General features: G+C 38.6%; 2 protein-coding genes across 4 annotated transcripts; one reads left to right on the forward strand and one right to left on the reverse strand.

Moving 5' to 3' along the window:
- Positions 1-1,908: 1,908 nt before the first annotated feature.
- On the reverse strand, positions 1,909-6,509 carry cyb5b (cytochrome b5 type B). 2 transcript variants are annotated; one of them, XM_008405333.3, is made up of 5 exons: positions 6,016-6,509; positions 5,073-5,201; positions 3,564-3,590; positions 3,433-3,464; positions 1,909-3,311 (listed from the first exon to the last, which is right to left on the reverse strand). In XM_008405333.3, exons 1-5 carry the CDS (start codon positions 6,205-6,207, stop codon positions 3,215-3,217), a joined length of 477 nt encoding a protein of 158 aa, XP_008403555.2. In that variant the 5' UTR covers positions 6,208-6,509; the 3' UTR covers positions 1,909-3,214. The 2 variants fall into 2 exon arrangements, with proteins under 2 accessions (XP_008403555.2, XP_008403556.2); XM_008405334.3 differs by having other exon boundaries at positions 1,909-3,308; positions 6,016-6,508.
- Positions 5,726-25,803, forward strand: dhx38 (DEAH (Asp-Glu-Ala-His) box polypeptide 38). Of its 2 annotated transcripts, none has more exons than XM_008405331.3 (27): positions 5,726-5,909; positions 8,716-9,047; positions 9,163-9,344; positions 9,570-9,722; positions 9,813-9,975; positions 10,197-10,315; positions 10,404-10,474; positions 10,580-10,735; positions 11,453-11,614; positions 11,898-12,005; positions 12,389-12,510; positions 12,605-12,742; positions 12,883-13,069; positions 13,961-14,146; positions 14,258-14,398; positions 14,723-14,833; positions 15,047-15,163; positions 15,249-15,356; positions 15,472-15,584; positions 16,642-16,850; positions 18,314-18,468; positions 19,653-19,808; positions 20,061-20,195; positions 20,616-20,741; positions 20,834-20,929; positions 22,114-22,235; positions 24,508-25,803. In XM_008405331.3, exons 1-27 carry the CDS (start codon positions 5,850-5,852, stop codon positions 24,587-24,589), a joined length of 3,810 nt encoding a protein of 1,269 aa, XP_008403553.1. In that variant the 5' UTR covers positions 5,726-5,849; the 3' UTR covers positions 24,590-25,803. The 2 variants fall into 2 exon arrangements, with proteins under 2 accessions (XP_008403553.1, XP_008403554.1); XM_008405332.3 differs by lacking the exon at positions 5,726-5,909 and adding an exon at positions 7,567-7,828.
- Positions 25,804-27,088: the final 1,285 nt, after the last annotated feature.

A 27,088-nucleotide genomic window follows, 5' to 3' on the forward strand; every position in this document is an offset into this window, starting at 1 on the left:
GTTTTAATCCTTACTAAGTGTTTTAAAGACCATGTGTGACAATGACGGATTCATTATTTTCACTGAAAACCTGCAGATAAACGCACAGTGGCGGAATTGGCCATGTCCGTAGAGAATACAGTAGTTTTTCCTGGAAGCAACAGCAACATTCACACATCCTGGGTTTACACTGCCATCTTGCGGTTACATGAAATAATGCAAATCAGACAAGCGAAATTCAACATGTCAGAATTGTTAGAGAATTTCCGAAAGACTGAATTAATTTTATTACAAGTATTATGAGTGTTTGTTGTATTTGGGTGTTCAATATCCCAGAGAATCAATGATAAAACATGCAGTCACCCTTTTTGTGACTTTAAGCCACAAAAAGGGTGAATCACTGGGCGTGAACATCTACTGTGTATATTATCAGCCATAGCAACTCCAGCCTGTGAGGGCTCTTGTTGAGGGTGCAGATGGAAAGGCTTTTATTTCAATAATGAGTTTTTCCTGCTCTAGTCCACTTACATGCCAGGAAAGTAGCTCACAGGAGCAGACAGACATAATCTAGGACACAATGTTATTTGCTTTTAGAAGGGTTGGACTATAAAAAGGTTATATTGTTGTAATGTAATCTTCACACAATGCAGGATACAAGAACGTTTTAGCAATGACATTTGAAATAAAGTGTGGATTAACTCTGCTTGTAGCGCAAAATAACAGTTGATCAAATTCTGTGTTGCAACTTAATTTTTTAAATCAGTTTATAGTTGTCTATTATTCCTAAGAATAGAACTATCACAATTCTCATTGTAGAATCATTTAACATCTTACTTATATACAAAGTTGGGAGTTTTATAATGTGCCGTGTTATAAATGTACATATTCATGAATTAACACCTCTTATCTTCAAACGCGCTTGTGTTTACCAGCTTTGACAGAACAAAGGCCTCACATTAACTAATTCTGTCTGTTTATCAATGTTTGAACATCTGCTGTTGAGGATTTCCAGCTAAAGCTACCAGAATGTAACTGACCTGAATCTTTCCCTCTGTGTCTGGGACTAAGGAGTGAAAACGGCAAAGCATGCAATGTTGGAAGTATTATTTTAAAACTGTGCACTAAAATATATTGAATATCACTTAGTGGAAACTGAAGCAACGGGTGGTTAAATGACACTTGGAGAGGTTTGCTGAAATTGCTTACACACACAAAACTAAGTTCAGCGCGGTAAGGTACATCAGTTTCATATTATTAAGTCCAAAGTTAAATCCTAGCAGATTTAAGATCAAAACAATTTTTTTGTAACTAAGATGTGTATGGAGAATCTTGGGAGGAATCTAAAGGTTAGGGTGATGGTAAGGAGGCCATTCAACTTCAAAGGCTTGGAACTCGAGCAAAATGTTGGTCAACAATAAAAACCGAAATAATTATTTTCTAACACCATGCTACTTTTTACATTAACAGCAATTGATAGATTTATGTCCTATTTCTAAACTGAAACAAACTTTTTGGTTGACTGAAAATAATTTAAAGACGGGGATATGAATAATTTTGATCTACCTGTAAATTCAGTAACAAAAATGTATCTTATGTGATGATCCGTTTTGGAAATACTTTTGTCCACACAGAGAGCAGCCACAGGGTTGTCAACAATTGTCACAGCAATTAAAAGGGTGAAATTTGATTAATGAAATATTTAAAGCGGAGTTTAATTCATGTGAAGATGACGAGACATTCGAGGCGTCGCTGATTCAAATCCACAAGTGATTAATCTAAGCTTTGTAGTTTTCTATTATGATAGTATTTTATTTTCTTGAAAAGGTGACCTGCAAAAGAACTGATTTTGCAAAAAAGTGTAAAAATTTTACAAAGGTTTCTCAACTCCACAGGCAGAACTAATGTATAATAGTTTAGTCAATGATGAAGCCTTTTTTGAAAATGTCTTTAATCACATCTTACCATTTCAACATTTGTTTGTTTACAAATTTGAATGTAGTAATTAAGTTTCTACTCAGTTCAAACAGATGTTCAGTAATGACAAAGAGCACAAAATGACACAAATGTACCTATTATCTTAGCAAATGTTCATTAGATATCTTCAAGTATGAATTGAGGATAAATGTTACTACTGTCGTTTAACGAAAGGCTAAAATGTAGTACCACAATCCTTAAAGAAGTTTTTGTGAATAAAAAAACAAAACAAATTCAAGACGTCTTGAACTAAATGCTATGCAGAACATATGACCTGAAAACAGATGATTATGATGATCTGTGGTAAACAGCTGTAGGCTGAAAGACCCGCATTTATGGTTCAGATGTGAGGAGGAAGTTCCCCAGTTTCCAAATAATACATAAAACAAGCTAAACTTAATGGTGAACTATTTTGTCTTTACTAAATTTTTATCTGTAACCCAGTTTAGAAAATGAATTGAATGATAAAGAAAAAAGAAACACATCAGTTAATCAGCATAGTGGAGGATAAACTCAAATAACTTTTTTTTTTTCAAGATTCATCTCAGGTATTAACTAATATTCAATATATATATAAGGGAACTAAAGCAATATTATTACTTAATGATTTTATATAACGAGATGAGGGAAAGCAGGTTCTGTCTTAAATAATCACATAGCACACTTCACCATGATTTAAAAAAGGGAACAAACAAAATGTAACACCTCACATATATATTTTGGACAGATTGTATTTGCAAGAAAAGTGACAGATGCAATGAGACATGGCTTAGACAGCAAAAATCACATCCTTCTAAATCAAATCCTGTAACTTTTCTCACTGAATGGAAAAGGACTAGTAAATATGGTAGTTATGCAGAATAAAATGAAGGTGTGTCTGCTTTTAATTTGCTTTTGTGTCAAGCTGTCTATCTTCACACTATAGTGCTGGTCATGTTGTCTCTTGCTGTGGACATGTAAAAAACTCGCTTGAGTACAAAATGAGTTGGTATTAATTTCAAAGTTTAACTTGCGGACCACATTTTCATTTATTTATGAAAAATGCCATAATTACATAAAAAGCATAAGGCATATTTTTTTAATAAATCTTTTTAACTTTGTGTTTCATGCACACTATGTAGCAAAACAAGGACAAATATTTATGAAATGGCTCCTTCTCTCTTCTTGTAGCAGAAGATGCAAACAGTTAATTGTTGGGGGGTTCAGCATGAAAAAAAAATAAGAATCAAGGCCTCCAGATAAGAAGATTGAGATAAAGCTCTCAAGAAGACTTGTGTTCAAACATAAAGAAACGATACAGGACGCCAACAGCAGCTGCAGCTACTGTGGGTATCAACCACATGGCCCAGGAACTGCTGCTGAAAAAAAGGCACAACAATTACATCTAAGTATTAAATCTGTCGTATATTTACAAATATTTCTAATCATAGTATTTATAACTTCTCAAAATAAAAAGTCTGATAAAACACACGGTCTCACCTGGATTCTCCAGCATCTTTAGCGTCTGCTACCTACAGCAAAAGAAATTATTTGAATTCAAACAAAATCTTTGAAAAAACTAAAATTTTAATTATGTAAAAGTTGGATGATCAGAGAGGACTGGTGCCTACCTTTGTGTTCTCCTTCTTCCGGTCCTCCTATAAACACATAAATTCACTATTAATGTTTTTAATGTTGCAGCACACAAGCATAATGTTAACATAAGAACGAGTAGTTAAGATAATTTGTTTAATAATTCAATATACACGTAAATTCAGAAAGTTGAAGTTTCAGTCATGCATCCCCTACAAACTGATATGTGATGCATTAAATTTACAATGACAAATGTTGTCTTAACTTTTTTAGGATCATGCAGATTTTACAAAACTATGGTATTTACAAAAGAAATATTTTTATAGCATAAAAGTAAATGTAGCTGGAGCAAGTAAGCATTTATTAAACTTAATCAGTTTTCATATGAATGTGCTCCCAAGCCCCATCCAATCACAGAAGAGACATTTACACTAATCTGGGTTCTGCAGGTTTCCACTCAAACTACATGCTAGGTACGGATGAGAAGTTGTATAATGCAATCAACTGTCTATTGTCGCCACATACTTGCTTAAGAGAAGGGATGGATGACTCCAATCAGCTCTTTTTGACATTGTTTGCGTTTAAAACTACATTTTTACTGCATATAAGTCATTGAATTTGAATTATTCTATATGTTTGGATTGTGGTGGTTTGATCTGATTAGTATAAGACATGTTTTTCTTGTAGTGCCTTGAGTATAAATTTGCTGTTAACCGTCACCAAATGAACTGAAGCTAAGGTAGAGCAGTTTGTGTGCAATCATACCTTTCGTCAATGATGACTCAATTTTAGCCTTTCATTAAACATCAGCAGTAAGCTGCGCACCGTTCTAAATTTCCAACTAAGATTTTTTTTAAAGAAAACAAACGTTTTTGTTTGAGATTCAGAAATGTAATGTGGAGCCTTAAAAGCAAAATGATAGGATTACATGTAAAAAAGAAAAGTCTTTTTACATTTTTATTAGCATTTTACTTAGACAAAAATCAAAAACGTGCTAAACAACTTGCTGTCCCTCACAGGATCAAAAAACTGCTGCTCACATGATACACTTGTGAGGGAGTGTGACAAATCAACACTTAAAAAGCTTATAAAACCTGAAATAAGGCATGACACAATCTATACGCATGACAAATTGTTACCATTTTATTAAGAAGGTGATGCAAAGACCAGTTGTTTGCTTTTACTGACTAGTAGTTTGATACTGTGAAAATAATCTATTAGAAAAGACTCCTTTTTTGTGAAATATGCATTTTAATAATCCCTAGTTTTCCTGACTCAATTCTTCACGGATCAATTTTGATCACTCCAAATCTATTGTTACTACAAATATATGTACTGCAAATATCCTGGATTAAATTCAGATCTTAACTCACAGTGTGATGAGCAATGCCATTCGTTCCCCAAATACAATTTAAATGTTTTGTTTGGCATTTAATCTGAATCCATTGCATCCATACGTTTCATGACTGTGTAGGAAACTCATAGAACTCCACAGGTATAACCAAAAAACGGCTAAAAAGAAGGTAAGAAACTACCCGTCTTCTTACCATGTGAAGCTCTCCAATGTAGAACTGCTGGAGCATCTCCCTGGCATCTGTAGAATGACCGACATCTTCAAAGCTCTCTGTGGCATCTGATCCTCCCTGCTCCAGCAAAACCTCCTCACCTCCTGGATGCTAATTCAGAGAGCAGCAAACAAGGACCGTTTAAATGTGGTGTGACATATCAAAAACTTGCAGGACAGTGGGTCCTGAGGGCCAGGATGGGACCAATTATCCCAACCATGCAGGGGAATGTCGTGAGAAATAATAACAATCTAAAAAAAAACATTACCTTATAAGATTATGCTTTCATAACGTAAATTATGAACAGTAATGTCAAAATCCCAAGAAAGTTGTTTGGGTGAAGTGGTTGCATTTTGAATGTTGCCCAAACACTACAATAAAGGAAGGCGCCTCTGCTAGGTAATTATGTACAAACATACTTTCTGGTAGGTGATTAAGAACATACTCCATTGTGTGGAGCGTACCTCTACACAATGGAGGTACGCTCATAAACAAACGGTTTTAAGAAATCTGCTTCATTTCTGAACGGACAACATTGAGTTTTACAATGCTAGAATATGCACAGTTACCTGTGAGCGACAGTTACATAAACGTGTTACTATGGTACTGTCTCTTTAAAGCTATTATATTGAGCGTTAACCGTTAAAATGTCTTGGTGCTAGTCAATTTTACAGAGATAGCTTAAAGCAATCTCATTAAACTCGATGGAAACTTAAAAGTTAGACTTAGTACTTTGCATTCTGTCTGTTAACAGCATTAATGAACAAGAAGCAAACTTTACACATCAGCGCAGGACTTTATCAAAGAGAGATTCGGGAAGTAAGCTTACACAACGTCACATGCCTACAAGTAGCGTAAAATATCCTGATAGAACATTGATGTCAAAATAAATAAAACTAGTGTATGTAAATAGAGTGTTTCTTACCTCCTCTAGGAAACTTGTAATGTCGTATATCTTATTATGGATGATTAGCCATGTGTCATTGCTCATATTATGCATTCGGACCTCCTCTAACGTGTAATATTTTGCTCCCCCGTCAGCAGTTTCTCCGTTGTTCTCATTACTGTTTGTGTTAACAGATCCGCTGCTCGTATGTTCATTTATTTCCTCTCCCATTCTTATGTTTGGGTAGAAAAAACAGCTAGACTCTATCTCTTGTTACCGTCTGTTACCACCACGGTGTTAGGCTAGCCAACAAGACGAGCCTTTTCTTCCTTTTGGTAAGAGTTCAACGGTATAAAAGAAGAGTCCAAGGATATAACAACATAAATAAACAAACAAAAGCGATATAAAACAGATACGAAAACGAACCTAGAGCGGGTGACCGATGTATTTAGTAAGATTATCGAACATTTACACCGGGTACATCAGCAGACATGTGAAACAGACCAATGACGTTTATGTTATTTCACCCCAACGCCCACACATCAAGACTGGCCAATAGCGGAGTGACTTTTTCAGTTGTAGCCAATCAAATTGAGCCTTTTCAGATCATGATATGTCACTTTTTCTGGGTGCGCATCATTTTTTAGCCGGTTAGGCAATTGGCTCGCCGGTGTTAGGTTGGTGACGTACATCATTTTAAAAAGAATATTAGTGACTCAGATGTGAGTTCATGATTTATACAAACAAATCCGACTTTTTTTTTTTTTTTTGCTCTAATCTGACAAAAAAAGTTTTATGCTGAACATAATCAGCAACTATATCGTAGTGTGTGTCTGGTATGCTTTATGGTTGTCAATTTATATTGACAAGGAGTAAACTCGGGCCGGTTTCCCCTGTTTATCGTGTCGTTTAAAATCTCCCCAGTTCGTCCTCTTCATACAAGCATAAGTAACACACCGGCTTAACCACCGGCTAACTGCTAAGGATTATGTACACTGACTCCTTGAGGTTCATTGAGTGCGTTGATATAATCAAAGTGCAACATTTAGGCTTATTCTAGGCTTATGCAACGGTTTTGTTGGCATGTTTGTCTTTTTAACTACTGATCAAAGAACCCAACAGGAATTACATGAAATTACACAAAAATGAAGCTTCCAGTCTCTGGCTGTGGTTAAAGCCATGTGGCTTCTGGTGATAGGTCAGATAAGCAACCACAAGATAAGGCAGAATCTTGTCTCCCGTATCTTTCAGTGCATTCCAAAAGGCGGATCTGCGGGGTGTTAAGGGTTAATCAGTTCGAAGTGAATAATTGATTATTAATGTCGAGAAACAACTTTTTTTGATCCCTGCGGTTTACAAGAAATGGACATACATAGCAGAAGTGGGCCAACAAGAAAATTCATAAGTCATATTTTTTTTTCGCAGTCTTAACCCATTTTATCAAAGATGTGGCATATCCACGAACTAATTAATTCAATTCATTTATAAAAACAAGTTCCATAAAACTAATTTTAAAGCACTGATCAAATGTATCACAACTGGACAACTTATTCTAATGCCCGTTAGGTGGCAGTAGCGCGTCTTTTCTGCTTACTGCAGCGGCAGAAGAAAAGTGAGAAATATGGCTGCTTCCCTGACTGTAAACATACGCGTTGGGTTTACGAAAGCGATTTAGTTATTTTCCAGGACGCCATTAATTCTGTATTTCCACTGTACGTTCTTGTCATTAGAGTACTACGAAGTAATGACTTTTATTTAAGAGGTTTTGGATTTTTATGCTCAAGGGAATACGTAGCTATTTCTGTGTTGTTGCTTTTATTGTGGCAAGCTAACATTAGCTTCTCAAACTAAGGTAAGATATATCGATTCATCTGCTATTTATCCTGGGCTATAGCAAATACTTTAAACATTAATATGTAGATCTAAATGCTTATATTTTGTATGACACTGGGAATTTACATCATCTTATTAAGACGTGGCCTTGGTGTATTCATTATTACTCAGAAATAGGCTGAATTGAGGCAGATGGTTTTACTTTAAAATGATGTGGTTAGCAGGAATAGGTAAATTAAAGTAATGTGATATAATAATACTATAATGAATTTTAGTGATTACAAGCTCAATTAAAAACTGAATTTGCAGAATAAATGTAATGTATTTGAGTTTAAGAAGTTGATAAGTGTCATGTTTTTGAGAAAAACTGAAGGGCAACTAAGTTATTAAACCAGTGCTTCATTCTGACTTTTTTATAACTGACCCTAAGCTAACTAGTGATTTGATATAGCTATGTGAGCCTTTAGTATTTTATTTGGGGGGGGAAGGAGAGTTTTGTTTGTGTGTGTGCGCTTGTTCTTATTTTGGTGTCTAGATTTAATTATTTGTGTAAAAATAAAAATAAAAAAGAATAAATTCAAAAAAATACATGTGACATTTAACTCTTACAAAATCAGAGCCATAGTTTCTTGGAGAACCAACCTTTAGAGTCTCACTTTCTGTTGGATGGCGAGAAACTTAACTTGTTTTCCGTTTTCATGTAAGTGTAGAGATTTCATTAGATTGTGGTATTATTACTAAAGTTTATTGGGTCATGCCAGTCTCAAGCCGCTCCACACCTAATGTTAATGCGTATTAACTACATTTATGTTTCAAAATGAATTTGCAACACTTTTATTTTAACGACCAAAAGTCAAATAGAATGGCAGATTTTCACCTGATCTGTATGTTGATATTTTCCCATAGATTATGGATGACGATGATGTGTCCATGCATAGGCTGGAAGGGACTCAGTCAGGTGCACAAGTTGGAGGTCTGATAGTTAAGAAGAAGAGCGCTGCTTCAGAGCCACATGTTTTTCGGGCACCTACACCACGCACCTCTTTGCTGGGCTTGGACCTGCTGGCTGCGCAGAAAAGGAAGGAGCGGGAGATTAAAGAGCAAGAAGAGTCTAATGGCAATGAAAGAAACAGGAAGAAGTCAAAGGTTTCCTCCTACAAAGACTGGGAGGAAAGTAAAAGTGACTCTGGGTCTGATGAGGAGGATGATGACACAAGTAGTGCGACAAAGAAGGAGAGGTAAGATATAGCATTTTGAGGAATGTCTGTTTTGTTTTGATTAAGTCTTACATATATTGCAGAGTAACTGCAACTGTAACTGCAACTTTTGATGTATCGTTTTTTTTGGCTGCAGGAAGTACCGTGTTACAGGCTCTGAGACTCCCTCCAATCCTGGAGGCGTCAGCGAAGAGTTCAGACGCCGGCATGAGCAGCGGGAGAAAGACAGGCGTGAGCAGGGAGTCTTTGCCTCCTCCAAGGAGGACAAGACCAGAGAAAGGAGCAAAGATAAAGGAAGGGAGCGACGGAGTGAAAGAGGTGATTCCTAAAGCCACTTATGTTTTTAATGAGAACAGCCATTTGATTATAGTCTAGTGTGGAACGTGAGGAACAAGTTCAAACAGTTGTTGGTTAAAGCCAACTTAATCTGTGTGCTTTGTGCATTTTGTGCTGTTTACTTGTTGATTATGCTGCATGATCAACATTATCCAAAAGTTTAATTTCTTGCTCGCATTTACCTTGAATTTCCCTTTTCTCTGACAGATGATCGAGACGGTAGACACAGTCGGGGCAACAGCAGCAGCCGGTCGGAACGCGGTGAGAGGAGCGAGCGCTCACAGCGAGACGGCTGGTCCGAACGCATCAGCAGAGGGAGTAAGAGAGACGAACCCGCGACACCGCAGAATCGCCCCCGAGGTTAGTTCGTTTTCTTTGTCTTCGTACAAAAATAAAATGTAAAACGTTTCTGTTTAGTCGTTTGACTCGACTCATTTTGTCTTTACGTAGATGGCTCCACACCTTCCCGATCTAACTGGGATGAGGACGATAGCGGTTATGGCAGCTCACGGCATTCCCAGTGGGAGTCTCCATCTCCTGCCCCGTCTCACAGAGAGTCCGATCGCTCTGAAAGAAGCCACCGTTCTGGGCGAGAGAGTGAGAGGAGGGACAGGTAACTGTCATTCATTTCATTTTGCATGACCCTGAGCATTTACTGTTATTTTAACTTCACGCTGGCCAGTTGTTTTTCAGTTGACTGAGAATCTTAGTCCTGTCGTTTTTTTCCTCCTCATGATTCACAGTTTTTCTTAGTTTTCAAAGTTAAAATGATCATTAATTGCGATCCTGCCCCTTGCAGCTGCTCAGGAACATTTGTCTTCTGTGATTTTTCAGATCAGTCAGAGGCCGTTACACTGATGACACACCCCTGCCCACCCCGTCCTACAAGTACAACGAGTGGGCCAATGATAGGAAGCATTTAGGCTCCACACCTCGTTTGTCACAAGGGAAAGGTATTATTCTCCAAGTTCAATTGTTTTGTATTTCAATGCAATATGTGGTGATAGAACATTATACAATATTATTTTTGTTTCCTTTTAGGCAAAAAAGGTGAGGGAGGAATAGATTTTGATAACGAGGACGAGAAAGAACAGTGGGAGGAGGACCAAAAGGTGACATTTATACCGTTTTTCCTAGTTAAATTAGTTATACTGCAGAGCATATTTCTTGTTTGCCAATGATAAAGCTTAATCGATTATTGTGGTTTTGAATTAAAGCAAGCTGACCGAGACTGGTACATGATGGACGAGGGCTATGATGAGTTTCACAACCCTTTCACCTCCACCTCTGAAGAATATGTGAAAAAGAGAGAGCAGATCCTCCAGAAACAGACTCAGAAAAGAATATCTGCGCAGAAGCGACAGATCAACGAGGTAAAACCACACATTTTCAGATAAACTTGGGCTAAATTTGAATTTGAAAATTTTCCAAGTTTGAATAGATATGGCAAAGTTGAGAATGAAAAAACATCTAATTTCCTTTGATTTCAGTACAAATTTGGAAGAGGGCCTGTTTAACCTGGCTTCCTTCCCTTTTTTAAAAAAATAAAATGCTTTCATACTAATTCAGTTTGTATAATAGACCAAAGATAAAAGCACACTTATCCAAAATTCTCTTTTCTTTCTCCCTCTAGACACTCTTAGAATTTGTGTTTCTTGAACTTTTTTTTATATGCTAAAAAAACACTGACATGCCATTGTTTTGTTTTTTTTTGTTTGTTTTTTGTTTTTTTTTTAAAGAAATTTCACAACCAAATTAAAAGGATTAATAGATCTAAAGATTTGAGCCAAGGGATCAGTATACAAAGTATGATAACCCATGCCAGATTGTGTATGTCTACTTAGTACAGATTGTATTTATACTGTGATAATTTAAGGCAGTAAAGCAGTAAAACAGTCTTTTACTTTGCAACTGAATATAAAGTCAGCTTCAGTTTTATATTGTTTCATGAGTTGTAATGATAATAAAGTCCAACTAAAAAAGCTGGAATAATCTGAAAATCTGAGTCTGGACAATATGTTAGGTTTTGACATTAACACTTTGCAGGAATTCTGAGTTCATTTGTAGATTCGCTTCATTTTTTCCTTTAGGATAACGAACGCTGGGAGACGAACCGTATGTTGACCAGTGGTGTTGTGCAAAGGCTGGAGGTGGATGAAGACTTTGAGGAAGACAACGCTGCTAAAGTTCACCTGCTGGTTCACAATCTGGTTCCTCCTTTCCTGGATGGAAGAATAGTTTTCACTAAGCAGGTAACCAACAATTAGATCAGTTTCTATAGATTTCAACATATAGAGATTTCTAAAATCTATTTCAGACTTGCTTTTGTGGGAAAAAGGAAACTCTACAAGCTTAACAAAGTTGTCTCATTTACAGCAAAGTTTTTGAATGTACCTAATTTAGAAAATATTCTGATGTGTTTTTATTTAAAAAAGAAAAGTTGTCTGCATGGCGTTTTGTTTTTGTTGAATTGCTTTTATTTTTTTTCATTCTTTGTATGCATGTGTGATTTGTATTCTTTTCTTTGTTATGCAGCCAGAGCCCATCGTCCCTGTGAAAGATCCCACCTCTGACATGGCCATCATCTCTCGAAAGGGAAGCCAGCTTGTCCGTAAACATCGTGAGCAAAAGGAGCGCAAAAAGGTAATCTAGGCGTACAGCGAGGAAAAGACACGTCATTTTGTAAATGATTGTTTTTAGGAGTGTACCAACATACATAGCAGCAGTTCAGAAACGAAACAAACCCCAAATTATTTGTTTGTTTTTTGCTACCTTTAATTGTAGGTGAACTGCCTGTCATGTTGATTTTTATGTCAAAATAAAGGTTTGCTAAATTCATGTCTTTTCTTACCAATTGATATTACTGGATAATATTTGTTGCACTTTTTGTGACCTACATATTTGTTAAACGTTTTTCTTAACATTTGATGCTCTCTTCAAATGTCCCAAGAGTTTTTAAGAAAATGTAATTCTTTCTTTGATTAGAGGCTCCATTGATATTTTATTAAACTTCCATCTTTTTCCAGGCACAGCACAAACACTGGGAATTGGCAGGCACCAAGTTAGGCGATATAATGGGCATCAAGAAGAAAGAGGATGAAGAGCCTGGAGGCAAAGTGGTGGGAGAGGATGGTAAAGTAGACTACAGGTGAATGGACTGTCAGTTTTAGTTTTCAAACATATTTTTGTGTGACCTTCTTAAAATTCTCATGTTAAGAAATGATCTGTTTCATATTCCACAGGGCTGATCAGAAATTTGCTGAGCACATGAAGGAGAAGAGTGAAGCCAGCAGTGACTTTGCTAAGAAGAAGAGCATTCTGGAGCAGAGGCAGTACCTGCCTATCTTTGCCGTCAGGCAGCAACTTCTCAACATCATAAGGTATCGATACTCAAGGATATAATCTTGTTGTTGCTCTCCTTAAGTCATGTTTCATCCACGGTATTTATGAAAAGTTGTCTTAAATCAGATCTTTTCTGTTATTGCGACCGTTTCACCCTTACATGAACTGCAACCTACAGGGACAACAGCATCGTCATTGTTGTCGGGGAAACGGGTAGCGGTAAGACCACCCAGCTGACTCAGTACCTGCATGAAGACGGCTACACTCGCTACGGGATGGTGGGTTGCACTCAGCCCCGACGAGTGGCCGCCATGAGTGTGGCCAAGAGAGTCAGCGAGGAGATCGGCACCAACCTTGGAGAGGAGGTGAGACAGAACCTGGCTCTACGTCATCGCACTGACGTTTCCCTCATGCTGCTTTCTCACAGGATGCAGAGTGGGTTGGGCTTGTCGTGGGAACAGAAAGCTGGTTTAAATATCCAGGAACCAATTTTTTTTTCCAGGTTTAGACTTGAATGCAGGTTGTTTCTGTCGGGCCTTCAGATGAAAGTACCAGCATTTCTACTGATGAAGAAAGAAAGAAAAAATAAGCAGCTAAAAGAGTCTAGGTTCAGGATATCATCAGAATTTGGAGAGTTTACGCTTCTACGGAAGCTGCACTTAATGCCTGCTTCCATTTATGTTTTAGATGGCTACACAGCTTTCTCAATTAACCTTTTTTTATAATAAGTAAAAATATTTAAAGAATAATATCTAGTATTATGAAGTTAGACATTGTCCCTGGAAACTGCTTTATTATTTCTTTTTAGTCATGTCTCAATCTGATGTTTAATTTTTTTTAAGTTTGTCAGAACTCAAAAGTCCTCAATCTGTGTTCAATAATTGTGATATATTCTATTAGAAATGAAAGCGGCAGCCATTCATAGATATTTGCATTGCATAGCAACAATTAAGCTTCTCAAAAAATGTTAATTTTATAATTTGTCTCATAAATTTGAGCCATATACTTTTTTAAGTAGTTATTGTAATGCGATACTGCCATCTAGTGGTGGAAAAGGAAACTACATTTTGTGGTGCTTTGGCGTGTGAACAGAATGAAGATCATAGTAAGAAAAATGATGGAATGATGGGAAACATGGAAATAGATTGTTATTCTTCTTATTTAAATACAAACATCACACAATTTTCACTACTTACCTTGTGGAATCATCTGATTTGGTGAAGGAAGAAAACATCTTGAATACTCCTTCCTTATAGGTCGGATACGCAATCCGCTTTGAGGACTGCACTTCGGAGAAAACGATGATAAAGTACATGACTGACGGGATTCTGCTCAGGGAGTCTCTGCGGGAGTCGGACCTGGACCACTACAGTGCAGTTATTATGGACGAGGCTCACGAACGCTCCCTCAATACAGATGTGCTGTTTGGCCTGCTGCGGGAGGTCAGTACTGTTAACGTCACAAAAAAACATATAATGTGCAGATTTTTAAAAAAAAACTTTCTTTTGAAATGTTCAGCTCTAATTCCAGTCATGTTCGCTGTTTCACGCCAGGTTGTATCTCGACGAACCGACTTGAAGCTCATCGTGACCTCTGCTACTATGGACTCAGACAAATTTGCAGCGTTTTTTGGCAATGTGCCTATTTTCCATATTCCAGGGAGAACATTTCCAGTTGACATATTGTTCAGCAAGGTATGTTAAAATCTCAAATTTTCACACAACGCATTTTTACCGACTGTAATCAAGAGCAGAAATTCCTGTTCATTTGTAATTTTCTTAAAAGAAAAAAAGTTGGAACTTCTAACTTTAGCACAGAATACATTGTTCTTCAATTTGAAATGTATCGCATTGGTCGGCATGCCTGATTCATCTTCATCTTTTCTTTGGTGAAAAGTGGAAAATATTTCAATTTAGAAAATTACCTTTTGTTAGGGTGTGAATTAGAAGAATGTTCGAGTTGGCTCTTAACGTCATTTGTTTTTATGATTTATTTTGACTTTATTTGGCGTTGTGTAGACCCCACAGGAGGACTATGTCGAGGCTGCAGTGAAGCAGGCTCTGCAGATCCACCTCAGTGGGATGGTGGGAGACATCTTGATCTTTATGCCTGGACAGGAAGATATCGAGGTAAATTATCTGGCAGCTGTGATGCATCAGATGCTATTATTTATTAATTACACCCTTTTTGTTACTGACAAGTTAAGAGGTTTCAAACACATTTCTTCCATTGGTGAAACACAATTTAACTTCTTCAAACTCTGACTTTAAAGCGGCTGTTTTACACGTACATTTTGTTGTAGTCGTATCTGCAGCTTGCGTGTGATCTCGTCGTCCCTGCAGGTGACATCGGATCAGATCGTGGAACGCCTGGAAGACTTGGAGAACGCTCCCCCTCTGGCTGTGCTGCCCATTTACTCACAACTTCCTTCTGATCTGCAAGCGAAGATCTTCCAGAAGGTTCGCATCAGTCACCACAGCCGATTAGTTTTATTGTGTGCCGCTTTTTCTTTGTATTGACTTTATTTTGCTCTTGCGCCGTAAGGCTCCAGATGGTGTTAGAAAATGCATTGTTGCCACAAACATCGCAGAGACGTCGCTCACTGTGGATGGGATCATGTTCGTTGTGGATTCAGGCTATTGCAAACTTAAGGTACATACAGCCTGGATGCCATTTTTTTGCTCCTTTTGTGTACAGTGTTAATAGAGACAATATTCAGCATGAATGACTCACTCGCCTCTTTATGAAATCTTTTTAAATCTGACAGGTTTTCAACCCTCGGATCGGTATGGACGCTCTCCAGGTTTACCCCATCAGTCAGGCTAATGCCAACCAGCGCTCCGGCCGAGCCGGACGTACCGGACCCGGACAGTGTTACAGGTGACTAACGTTTCGCCAGCTCTTAAAGGGGACCTGCAACTCATGTAGCCATTGAGCTGAAATTGCTGCTTAGCTTTTTAATTCTTGTTTTTTAAAGTTGCCACTTTCTTTTCCTAGTAGAACTTGTTGAAGCGTTTCAAGCATATAAATGTAAATGTTATTTGTTCTAATCTTGTAGAGCGAAATGACTTGTAAATAATGTAGGGAATGGGGTTTAATTGCGATTTCTTTCTTACTAAGACGTGTGAATCAAATGTAACTATTTGGTTCCCTATATGATTGTTTGATGTAAATGCAGAGAAGAGAGAGGGCATTGATTCCCTGAGGATTTTTATCTAGTTAAACTGCGCAAATATGTCACAGGGGTCTTATCTCTTTTGCCTACAGAAAAGACTAAGTGACACTGATATCATGTATTTTGCATTTGAAAGTTCATATTTTATAATAAATCTCACCCCCTTGCCCTTCCAGAAAGCTAACAACCTAAGCACATCTGATGTGTTTGAGTTGCTGTGAAAGCGTGTGACGCTGTGAGGCGTCACACACATTCTGGGTGGGTGGGGATTCACACATGAAACATTCAGACCTTATAACATATCATTAGAATAGAACATTGGTGGGGAAATCCAGTGTATAATCACCAAAGAGAAAGTACACAGATATGCCTTAAATTTGGTAATGATTATCAAAACAAAAATAGAATATACAGAATACAATGTACGAAAACTTTACAGTTATGAAACAGCTGTAGATGCAGATTTTTCAAACTGTACAAGTTATATAATAGAAAAACTAACCAACTGTGTTGTATATTTGTACAAAAAGACATTATTTGCTAAAAACAAAAAGTAAAAACAAATCGGTGAAAAGAATAGCAGAGATGTAAACAGGTTATTGTGTGACTTTTAATAAATTGCAGCTTTATGAATCTGACGTTGCATTAGATCTAATTTGATATCTGTTGCTCTGGTATAATGATCACGATGCAGGTTTATACGTAACAGTACGAGGTCCTCCGCCGTGGTAAAGTTTATTTGGTGGTTTCTTCTCCACACAGGCTTTACACTCAGAGCGCCTATAAGAATGAGATGCTGACCACCACCATCCCAGAGATCCAGAGAACCAACCTGGCCAATGTGGTGCTGCTGCTGAAGTCTCTGGGGGTCCAGGACCTGCTCCTGTTCCACTTCATGGACCCACCGCCTGAGGACAACATGCTCAACTCCATGTACCAGCTCTGGATCCTGGGAGCTCTGGACAACACAGGTGGGTCACCGCTGGCTTCGCTTGGAAAAACTGAACCGAATCAGTTGCTTCTTTCAGCTTTTGTTTTTAAGACACGTCTTCCACTGGTTCAGACCAAGAAATAGAAATAGGAACTTCATTTTTCCAGTATGACTGCAGAGAAATTACAGACCAATACAACAATAAACCTCTAATAAATACCTTATTCTGTCACTACAATGTTACACATGTTATTTGAAACTGTGTTTTTCGCTATTTAAATATTTTTGCAGAACATAAATCCTGTTTGGGTAAAAGTTTTGAACTGGAAAGTGGTAGTTGAAGTGATTTGACAAAAAAAAATTATAAATCATCTTATGATCTAATTTTCATTTAGTGGACTGGAAAGTGACCACTAACACGATGATTCAGCTGAACTATAAGCTGAATCATGGGAGCAATTTATTCACGTGGCATTTTATTTGAGAAAAGATGGCTTGCAGATGACCTCTAGTGGCTGTCAGTGATACTGCACTTATCTTGTTCTCTTCATGTCCAGACCAGGAGGATTTGGCCGTCTTTCGCAAACATTTGATCTTTTTTGTGAGACTAAACGTATGACAACATTCAACAAAAAAAACACTGAAACTTAAATGCCCAGGAGGGAATAGATTTGCCTCTTCCTGTATTAATAGTGTCTGTTAACTTTGCTAATTAACATTTCTGTAATCTTTCAATTTAAATTTACTAATGATAGTTTGGTAGCAGTATGATTATTGTAATTAAACATTTTTAGCATGAACATATTCATCCTTGTAGTTGGCTGTAAATATACAGTAAGCAGGGGAAATGCTACTAATGATGATGATATAAAGTTTGAGATGTTTAGGGTTTATTTCCTCCTCTGAGTGGCACTTTGGGTTTCCACAGACTGGTAATGATGCTGCGGCTATGATGCTGACTCCACAGACGGTTCCTGCAGGAGTTAGTCGTGAAGTTCAGCCAGTGGAGTAATTGCCTAGTTTTCTGATCCCGTGTTTTATTTGACTGGTTGGGTCTCAGTTCTATCTCATCCTTAGCCAGATTCCTGGGGATTTAGGGATTTGAGAATAAGAGGAGACTTTTGATGATTCTCTGTATGGTGTGTTAACAGCAGATTATCTCTGATTAAGGCTTACCTGCCCTAAACTGGCTGCTCTGCTACTTTGCTTTTCCTCATCATAAGCTTCTTAGACTCTTTCGTTTAATCATTTGAATCAGAAACGGTAAAGTTTTTAATCTCGTGGGGTTTTTTTTATTGCCAAAAGTATTTTAAGCCGTCAGCAGTTCCTTCTCTCCTGTCGTTCCGATAGCTCAATGTCACGTAATGGTGATGCTTCCTTTATGCCAGCAGATTTTAGATCGAAAAGAAGCTTGTCAGTCTTCTTAATGTTTGTCTCTCCAGCATTTTTCCACATTCCTTTTCACACTTGTAATGTTGTACCTGTTTTTATTTTCTTCTTCAGGTGCTCTGACCCCAACCGGGCGTCTGATGGTGGAGTTTCCACTCGACCCCGCCCTCTCAAAGATGCTCATTGTGTCCTGTGACATGGGCTGCAGTGCAGACATCCTCATCATCGTCTCCATGTTGTCTGTGCCAGCCATCTTTTACAGACCTAAGGTTTGTGCTTTGCTAGCTGGTGTTTAGTAGCTTTCTATTTGTTTGAACTAAAAGTGAGACTCAGACAAAAGAAAACAACCAGAGGAACACATTTCGTCATATATTGTGTGTTATGACCCAACAGGCATACATTTGAGGATGAATTTGCAGTAATGCAGATTAAGTGTGTCTTTTGTGTGTGTGTGACTACTTAGGGGAGGTAATTTTAGCGATGAATGCACAAGTGATTGTCACACATTGTTCACTAAATCTGTTAATCTGTTCACCTTTAGTGCAGAATAGCAACAAATCTGCGTGTGCTTTTGAATTTTATTTGTGTGGCTGTTTTTATTCCCTCCTCAGATTCAGATCTATTTTGACCTTTTTTTTGTCTGATAAAATTCAGATTCAGACAGCTTGAAAAGTGAAGCCTTGGATAGTTTTATATAGGGCTGCAAAAATTACGACCACTCTTAGGCGTTTATCAGAGCTTTAAGTATATTTGTGATATGTTTCAAGATGTCGCAACAGAAAAGTGTTTCAATTCTTACTCACACAAATGTGCTTTTGTGACTCACGTCCAAAACGAACACATGTTTTTAGAGATGCACAGATAAGGCTGTTACTGTTCATCTAATTTTGACCAATTCATTTTCCAAGGACTACAACACAAGTATAGCTGAACAACCCCCCCCCCCCCCCCCCCCCCCCCGAAGGAATAACAAAATGACATCTGAAATGCTGATCTAAGTTTTATTCAAGTAAAAAAATGCCCGGTGGTTGATATGTGTATGGAGTAAAAAGTATGAGAGGTTTTAATCTTGTGAAGAGGAGAAAAATGGTTTAGTAGCTTTTTTTTTTTTTTTTTGGTAACCAGACTGTAAATACATAATTGAGACTCTGGGCAAAGAGCAACTTTAGAATCACACAATTTATTTCACTTAACTTTAGTGAAGATTAGAATGATTGAGAGAAAAAATTAAGACTATCCAAATTTTGTTTCCAAATTATTGTAAGTAAGCCGACTAGAATAAAAAACAAAAAAACAAAACAATAATAATAATAATAAAATTAAATCTGAGTGAGTTTCATATAGATGGCTAAAAGTTCCAGCTCAACTGGAACAACGGATGATACGTCTGGTACGTCTGAGGCATCATCGCCCCGTCCTAGTTCTACCACTAAAAACGTTTTTGCCTCTCCAGGGTCGCGAGGAGGAAAGCGACCAGGTGAGGGAGAAGTTCTCAGTCCCCGAGAGCGACCACCTCACATACCTGAACGTCTACATGCAGTGGAAGAACAACAATTATTCCAGCATCTGGTGCAATGATCACTTCATCCACACCAAGGCCATGCGCAAGGTCAGATTTGCGTGTTATTCATCCAGACTTGTTAAATTCCCACTGAACAATATTTTTATGTGTGAATTGTACAGATTAATTTGTGAATACTTCCATTTCCAGCCCATTTCATGTGACTTTCACATGTAGTGCTTTTATAACACCATATAGCCAGTGTAGATTTTTATCTGTTGTTAGCCATTTGAATTTCTTTTACTTCCACTCACAATGCGTTTCCTTTATTTATTGTATTTTTATTTATTTTTTGTTCAGGTGCGCGAGGTGCGTTCCCAGTTAAAGGACATCATGGTTCAGCAGAAGATGAACCTCATGTCCTGTGGCTCGGACTGGGACATCATCAGAAAGTGTATCTGTGCTGCTTACTTCCACCAGGCAGCCAAGCTCAAGGTACTCTCTGCGCTCCGGGTTCTCCTCAGTTAATATGTTCTGCCCAGCGGCGGCCAGTTGTGGCAGATTTATAGCAGCATAATTACAGAGTGGTGAAATATCCCCCCTGGCCTCACATTAATACAACGCTAAAATCTGAAAGGGGATTTAAAGTCATGACTATATAATCACGGTTTTCAGTTTGACTTACGAGTAGCCAGCCAAACCAAGCAATCATATTAAACTTGGATATACTTTAGATTTTTTTCTTTTTCTTTTCTTCTTCTTCTGCTGTCGAAGCCGAGTTGAGCAGCAAATTAGCCCGCATGACCTGCTCTGCTTTGACCTCACGGTTGCACCCTCAGATGATGCAGGCACATTTAAACTCCAGCACAGACTCTTGTATTGCAGTTTGTTATTCATGCATATATTTGTTCACAGGGCATCGGTGAATATGTGAACGTGAGGACAGGCATGCCATGCCACCTCCACCCCACCAGCTCCCTGTTCGGTATGGGCTACACCCCCGACTACATCATCTACCATGAGCTCGTGATGACCACAAAGGTAAAAACACATGCGAAAAGCAAAAGAGCAGTAAAGTTACAGACATCAGTTGTAGACGTCGTTGACGTTGAATCGTGCGCTGTGTTTCGCAGGAGTACATGCAGTGTGTTACTGCTGTGGACGGAGAGTGGCTGGCGGAGCTGGGACCCATGTTTTACAGCATCAAACACGCAGGAAAGAGCAGACAGGTACGTTTGGGAAAGGTCGATGCTCATGTGCTTCCAAATTTGGCATAAGGTGCAATACAGAAGTAAAAGTGTTTGTAGATATTTTTCTATCGGTGAAGGTGTGTAAGGATATTCTGTCTCCCAAATGATGGCAGGACTGTTTATTTGTGACTTCATCGGTATATCATTTATAAACAGGAAACTTTCACACGTCCCTTGTGGAGCAAATTCCTACATATGTGTAAGGGTTGTGATCAGTTTTGACAAAAATATAAATCCTCTTAATTACAAAGGTATATTAGGGTTTAGGGTTAGGAGAGGCTTACTATCCTATCTTCTCTCAACATGAGAAGATCATTGCCCAAGAAAGTAAATCTATACAGACATGGTGAAGTTGGATGTAGAGGAATGGGAGCTCTTTCCTCTTACATGAAATATTTTATGAATTCCTGCAATCAGGATGTCGTGGAATCACAGTGGTCGTTGGAAACTATGGATTTGGAAAAGGACGTTCAAATAGTTGCATAAAGATTTAATATGTGCATCTTTCACTTCTCTTAATATCCTCTACAGTAGGGCTTCACAATATATCACATTATTGAATTTCATTGAAGCTTGAAATTCAATAAATAAACCAGTTGATCGAAATCTGACGTGTTTTTCTTGCCACTTCTCTAACAACAGTTCATCAAGCATTATCCCGTATCCCATGTTTTCCTGTTACTGGGCAGTCCTGCTTTACATTTAGTCTAAACTCCCAAACATTACTTTCATACCGAGTCGGTCTCTATTTTACCATCAAACATCTGTAACCAAACAGAGAACTGATTACATAGGATGGGCTGCGGGGTCAACAGTTCATCGTTTTGATTCTATAGAGTGTTTTTTAGTTGGTCTTGCTTTGCACTGGTGGTCCCAAAAAATTGTATCTGGGAAATTTGGAGGATATTATAACAGCTGTAGAGTAATTCAAGGGTCAACATCCACCATGTTAAGGAGACGCAGTTGCAGTGAAGCCTTGCTGTTGCCCTACAGGGTGAAGAACGGGTCTGAGAATAGTGTCAAATGTCTTGTTGGGAGGACTCTCTCAAAGTAACCCTTACATAAGTGCCGAAACGCTGGTTTCACAGCGGAGCGTTTTGCTCCTCCGCCCGCTGACACAATAACACTTCCTGTGCTCCTCCGCCCGTCCTGTTCTCCTGCAGGAGAACCGTCGGCGGGCCAAGGAGGAGCTGAGCAACATGGAGCAGGAGATGGTCCTGGCTCAGGAGCAGCTGAGGGCGCGTCGAGAGGAGCAGGAGAAGAAGAGCAACACCTGCAGCGTGAGGTAAGCGAAGCGTCTTCGCCGCACGGCCGTGAGCCAGCCGGCGTTCCTCTCTCTCGGCCTCTCATTTGCCACGCACTGTCGAGATTAGAACGGTTTAATTTACCTTCCTCTCTGCCTCCCCACGTCTCCACCCCCGGCGTCGCCTTCCTCCTCTCCCACTCTCTCGACTCCACCTTCCTCACTCTTCGTGATGAGCTTGTCTCACCTCTGGTCCCTCCAGACGAGACAAAAAGAAATAATATTGACTCCGGGCTGACCCCCATTACTGCAGCAATTTAAATTGTGCCACAGCAGAACAGAGAAAAGGAGAGGGGAACGTTCGTTTTCAAATTAAACCAAAAAATTAATTTCACACCCATCTGCGAGCCTCACACAGAGAAATGGGGCTATAAAGACTGATTTAAAAAGAACTTTTACTGTTAATTAATCAGCTGGTTTATCTGCTCCGAGTTTAGTGTGACGGATACGTTGGAAATAATCACACTGGAGTCTTAGGATTAAAAATTAGATTTAAGCGGGGGAAGTTGGTAATAAAGTTGAAAGCTCTCTCGGGTGTGTGTTGGTTCCTTTGTCCTCCTGCAGGTCTCTCTGTTTGAGCTCAATGTTACCAGGATGGAATATTTGATCTGGTTTCCCTTGATCCGGCAGCTGCTCATCATCATCATCATTCTTCCTGCTATCAGTTGGTAAACAGCCCAGTGACTAGAGCTGGGCTCAAATACAGAACCATTCTGTGTGACGAAAGGGAAATGAGGCCTTTGTAGTTTTGGACCAGATTTAAAGGGAGATTCTTTTAAATGTGATTCAACTTGTAATCACTAATTGTACCAACAATGTTTGCACAAGTAGAAATATACATTTTTTTCATTTAATTCAGTTGAATTCATTGAAATTGAATTTAATTTATTTATCAATGTCAAGAGGGGTACAGTAAAATCTTAAATGGATGTGAATTGATTTTGAAAAGGCAAATTAGGCATTTCTGTGACAGTATTGGATACATTCCTACCCGGTGTTGCAACGCTTAAGGAGGGAGATGTGTGCTCAGTTGTGGAGTATTTTTTTTCTATTGAGGGATCCACAACAATCTCCCAAAGTAACCAGGAGCGACAAAGGGTGGGAATATTTTGGCACTTGGAAAATCGATAAAATGTGATTAGAAATCCAATATCATAAACAATTTCAATCTTTTCAAAAAGTGAAACTTATTTATTGCATAGATTATTTAAACACCTTTATTTCTGCGCCTTTTGATGATTACGCTTTACAGACGATGAAAACTGGTGCACTTTTTCCTTCTTTTAAACTTTTTATGAATGGATTTGGATTGAACAGTTGGTTTCTGAGTGTAGAGCTCCTGACCCAGGACGCCTCAGGAAACCTCTGCAGATGTTTTAATGTCATTTGCTGATTAGTATTTGTTCATTAATCGCTCCCAGTAGTGCTTGTAGTGTAAGAGAGATGTTTGTCTATCCCAACCTTTGAACGTTTGTAGTTCCTACTGCGGAAGTTGGCTCTTACACTACAAGCCCCACGATGTAGAGAAGCAATAGACTGTAGAAAGGTATCAGTTGTCGCACTGTGCAGTCACTTTAGACATGTACAGAAAAACAGAAAGTTGAATTGATGCATTAAGTTAGACGTAGGTTTTATAATCTATTAGGTCTTTATTTAGGTCATAACAGATTTTAAAACGCCTGAAATTTGACTTAAACTCACAGAAATCAGGTTTTAAAACAAAACGCTGGACGATGAGACACATTTGCTGCTGTTCGGCTAATTCAGCCTGTTATTAATGGTGAAGCTCAGAGAGAACGGCTGCCAAGTTATTAAGGGGGTCCCAGAATATCACAAGAATAGCTTTGGTGGAAAAAGCCCCCAGTGGCAGAAAGGAGGTTAAGCCCTGATGGTGTAATTGCTACATGTATGAAGGCAAGAGGGAGAGACGAGGGAGAGTGTGGGCAGTGTCATTGTCACGTAATTAAAGATGATGGATTGTTTTGTCAGAGACATCAGAGTCCATGTCCCAACACTTTCCACTGAGACGCCACTCTTGCCTTTTCACTCTCCTGTCCTGCTGCTCAAATGTTCCCATCCTGCTGCACAAAAACAGCCTCCTCCTCTTCCTCCTCACTTATTTTCTGAATCTCCGGTCTGGTCTTTAATGCAAGAAACATTTGGATTGAAGAACGAAGCAGGCAGACAAATATGACTTTATTTCAGTAAATAAATGTCTCATGCGCTATTTTCTTCTCCCTCTTTCTTGATTTAGGGCAGTGAAAATCTGCACACCAGGGAGAAAAGAGGAGGCACCCATGACTCCCAGACGCACCCCGGCCCGCTTTGGACTGTAAAAACTCACCTTGACTTCTTAGAAGACGCTGCCATTCAAATCTGGACCACACTAGCGCAACAAAAAAAAAAAACAAAAACAAAAAAAAAGCATTTCATTTTCCATCTCCCTCCCGTCTCTTCTGCAGTTCATGTGTAGGCCACAAGAGTGAGAACTTGCATAAGGCTTGTATGAGTCCTAAACAACGCTGAGCCTCCCTCCACCTTCAGCAGCCACATGATACTAAAGGAACACAAGACCCACTGATTTTATATTCTTTCTCTTTTTATATGCTCAACATCGACATTTGCCTGCTTGACAAAAAGTTATTTTACACTAGATGTTGTATTAAAACCTTTTTTTTAATTCTGTTGTCAGAGACTAAAAAAAAAAACAAATTCAGCGTTGCTTCTTTTGTGTTTATGTAGTAGTTCTTGTGTGGTGGGTGGAGCAGTGTTTGTTCTTCTCCACAGACTGAAAGCGTCATTCGAACTGTACTGTCCCACACAGCTGGATCGCAACGCACACAACTGTCATGCAGGCTTTGATGGTTGACCTTTTTTTCCCTCTTGGTGTTGAACTCGCTCCAGCAAAGAAGAGCGCCGCAGCATTGCTACTGCTTCATGTTAACTGTTACAGTTTCATGGATCTTGTTTTAAAAAAAAAACACACACAAACACAAACAAACCTTTTGCTTTGTAATTTGTGCTGAAGAAAAATAGTTTTCAACAGAATCATTTTGATGGACTCATTTCCCTGCTCTCTCAGGTGGCTGAGATTAAAAATGCACCGATCAGGATTTTCCTGGATGATGCCAATTTTTTTCTCCTCTTAATTGATAAAGCGTTGCAAGACGAGACGTGGTGCAGATTCTTTGATAAAAGTAGCAACAGAAAATGCAAACGCTAAAAAAAACAAAAAACATTTAGCTTGCATGTGTTACCTTTATCTGGCTTTTATTTGTCTAAAAAAAAAAAAGTACATGTCGGTTGTTGGTGTGTTTAAAGACTGAAAATGGGGGGAGTTATTTTGTTGCATTTAAGGAATAGAGGAAAAAGCAGACGGTCAAGAAAGAACATCTGATTCTGAACTGTGCCCAGTTGATTGGCGCGTCCCTAGCTGAAATATAAAGCAGCTGTGGATAAATTGTAACCATTGTCTTTGTTCTTCTATCTCATGCTTCTTTTAACAATTGATGTAAATGGAAGAAAATAAACATGACCTATTTTTTTGTAATCTTAGACAATCTGATTTAATATTTTAGGTTCTCAAAGGTCTTTTTTTTTTTTTCTTTTAGTGATATTTGATTAACGTGCGCACATTTAGGTTGGCTTTGCGGTGGCACAAATGATAACTTCGTAAGTGAAAGCGATGCAAATTTAGCCCATAAATTGCCTACTTGCAGGTTCAGTGATTTATATTTACAGATGCACAAGCAAGAGCAAACAACGGTGGGTGATTAATTTACAAGTTCTCAGCTGTGCACATGCCAGCATGCCAACGACTGAATTATTTTCTTCTGCCACAACCTTTAATTAGGCAGGAGAGAAAATAAGGCTTCAACAAATAATTGTGGATAATGATCAATTGGGAAGTTATGTGGATTAAAATTAATTGGTTTTTGCCATAACAAATTATGCTTTAGAAAAACGGTAAATTATTTTATATAGCCCTCTAGGTACTTCTTTCATCTAATTCTTGACAAAAAAACAAAAAACCTTTCAGTGAACCAACTTTCAAAACTTTATTGCGCTCTGGAACTTGTTCTCTCAACAACCTTCATCTCAGTAAGGTCTTGTTTTTGCAAAGCGAAGGGAACACAAAAACACAGCTCCACAATATTAATGGTTGTAATAAAATTCCCACTGCGTTTGTTTCCACAGTTTTTAGCAGGGGTGAAGGAAAATCAGAGGAAAGGAAAAAAGAAACCCACATCTGTCCTCCCCTCTCTCAGATCACGCAACACGTCTACCAACGTGATCCCTTGTGCTTCGCGGCGCCTCCACTGTGAAGACGCATCTCGTTTCTGGGTTTTGCCGAAGCTGTATGTAAAATCTCCAGGTCACAAGACTGTTGGAACAAAAGCTTGCATGGTGCTCGGCCGTCTTTATCACAGTTGCGCTAAGAAGCATCTGCTAAAACCTGCCTTTCCAACTGGCATGGATCCAGAAGGGAAGACAAATAAGAGCTCGGTAACTAACTTCTGTTTTTCTCTCGGCTGAATCCCACCGCTTCGCTCCTTTCTTGTTGGTCAGTGATCATCTGTCCGCCGTAACCCTCATGCAAATAAGCGCATTATGAGTGCGCCCTCGACCCCTTCGGTTCTCTTTTGAGTTTTTCTTGATTGAGTGTGGCAGGTGGAGGAGGGGACGGATATAATGGACTCCACCAACTTTAATGAGACAAATCTCAGCTACGTTTGGCTGACATTTTTGAAATAGTCCTTGTGGATGACAGTGTCAGCAGTCACCTTTTTACCACAGCTTTCCGGAGAAGGTTGCCCTGTAATGATAGAGAGAAT

Source organism: Poecilia reticulata, chromosome 3, assembly GCF_904066995.2.
Source record: "Poecilia reticulata chromosome 3, P_reticulata-male-v2, whole genome shotgun sequence".
Classification (NCBI taxonomy): domain Eukaryota; kingdom Metazoa; phylum Chordata; class Actinopteri; order Cyprinodontiformes; family Poeciliidae; genus Poecilia; species Poecilia reticulata.

Excerpts from the sequence above, each read along its gene's own strand:
- dhx38 (XM_008405331.3), top strand. The coding sequence starts at position 5,850 with ATGAACAAGAAGCAAACTTTACACATCAGCGCAGGACTTTATCAAAGA. Across the intron at positions 13,070-13,960 it reads GCACCAACCTTGGAGAGGAG|GTCGGATACGCAATCCGCTT; the intron begins GTGAGACAGAAC and ends CCTTCCTTATAG. Across the intron at positions 18,469-19,652 it reads CCATCTTTTACAGACCTAAG|GGTCGCGAGGAGGAAAGCGA; the intron begins GTTTGTGCTTTG and ends TTGCCTCTCCAG.
- cyb5b (XM_008405333.3), bottom strand. The coding sequence starts at position 6,207 with ATGGGAGAGGAAATAAATGAACATACGAGCAGCGGATCTGTTAACACA. Across the intron at positions 5,202-6,015 it reads TTACAAGTTTCCTAGAGGAG|CATCCAGGAGGTGAGGAGGT; the intron begins GTAAGAAACACT and ends TCTCTGAATTAG. Across the intron at positions 3,312-3,432 it reads AAAGATGCTGGAGAATCCAG|CAGCAGTTCCTGGGCCATGT; the intron begins GTGAGACCGTGT and ends CCTTTTTTTCAG.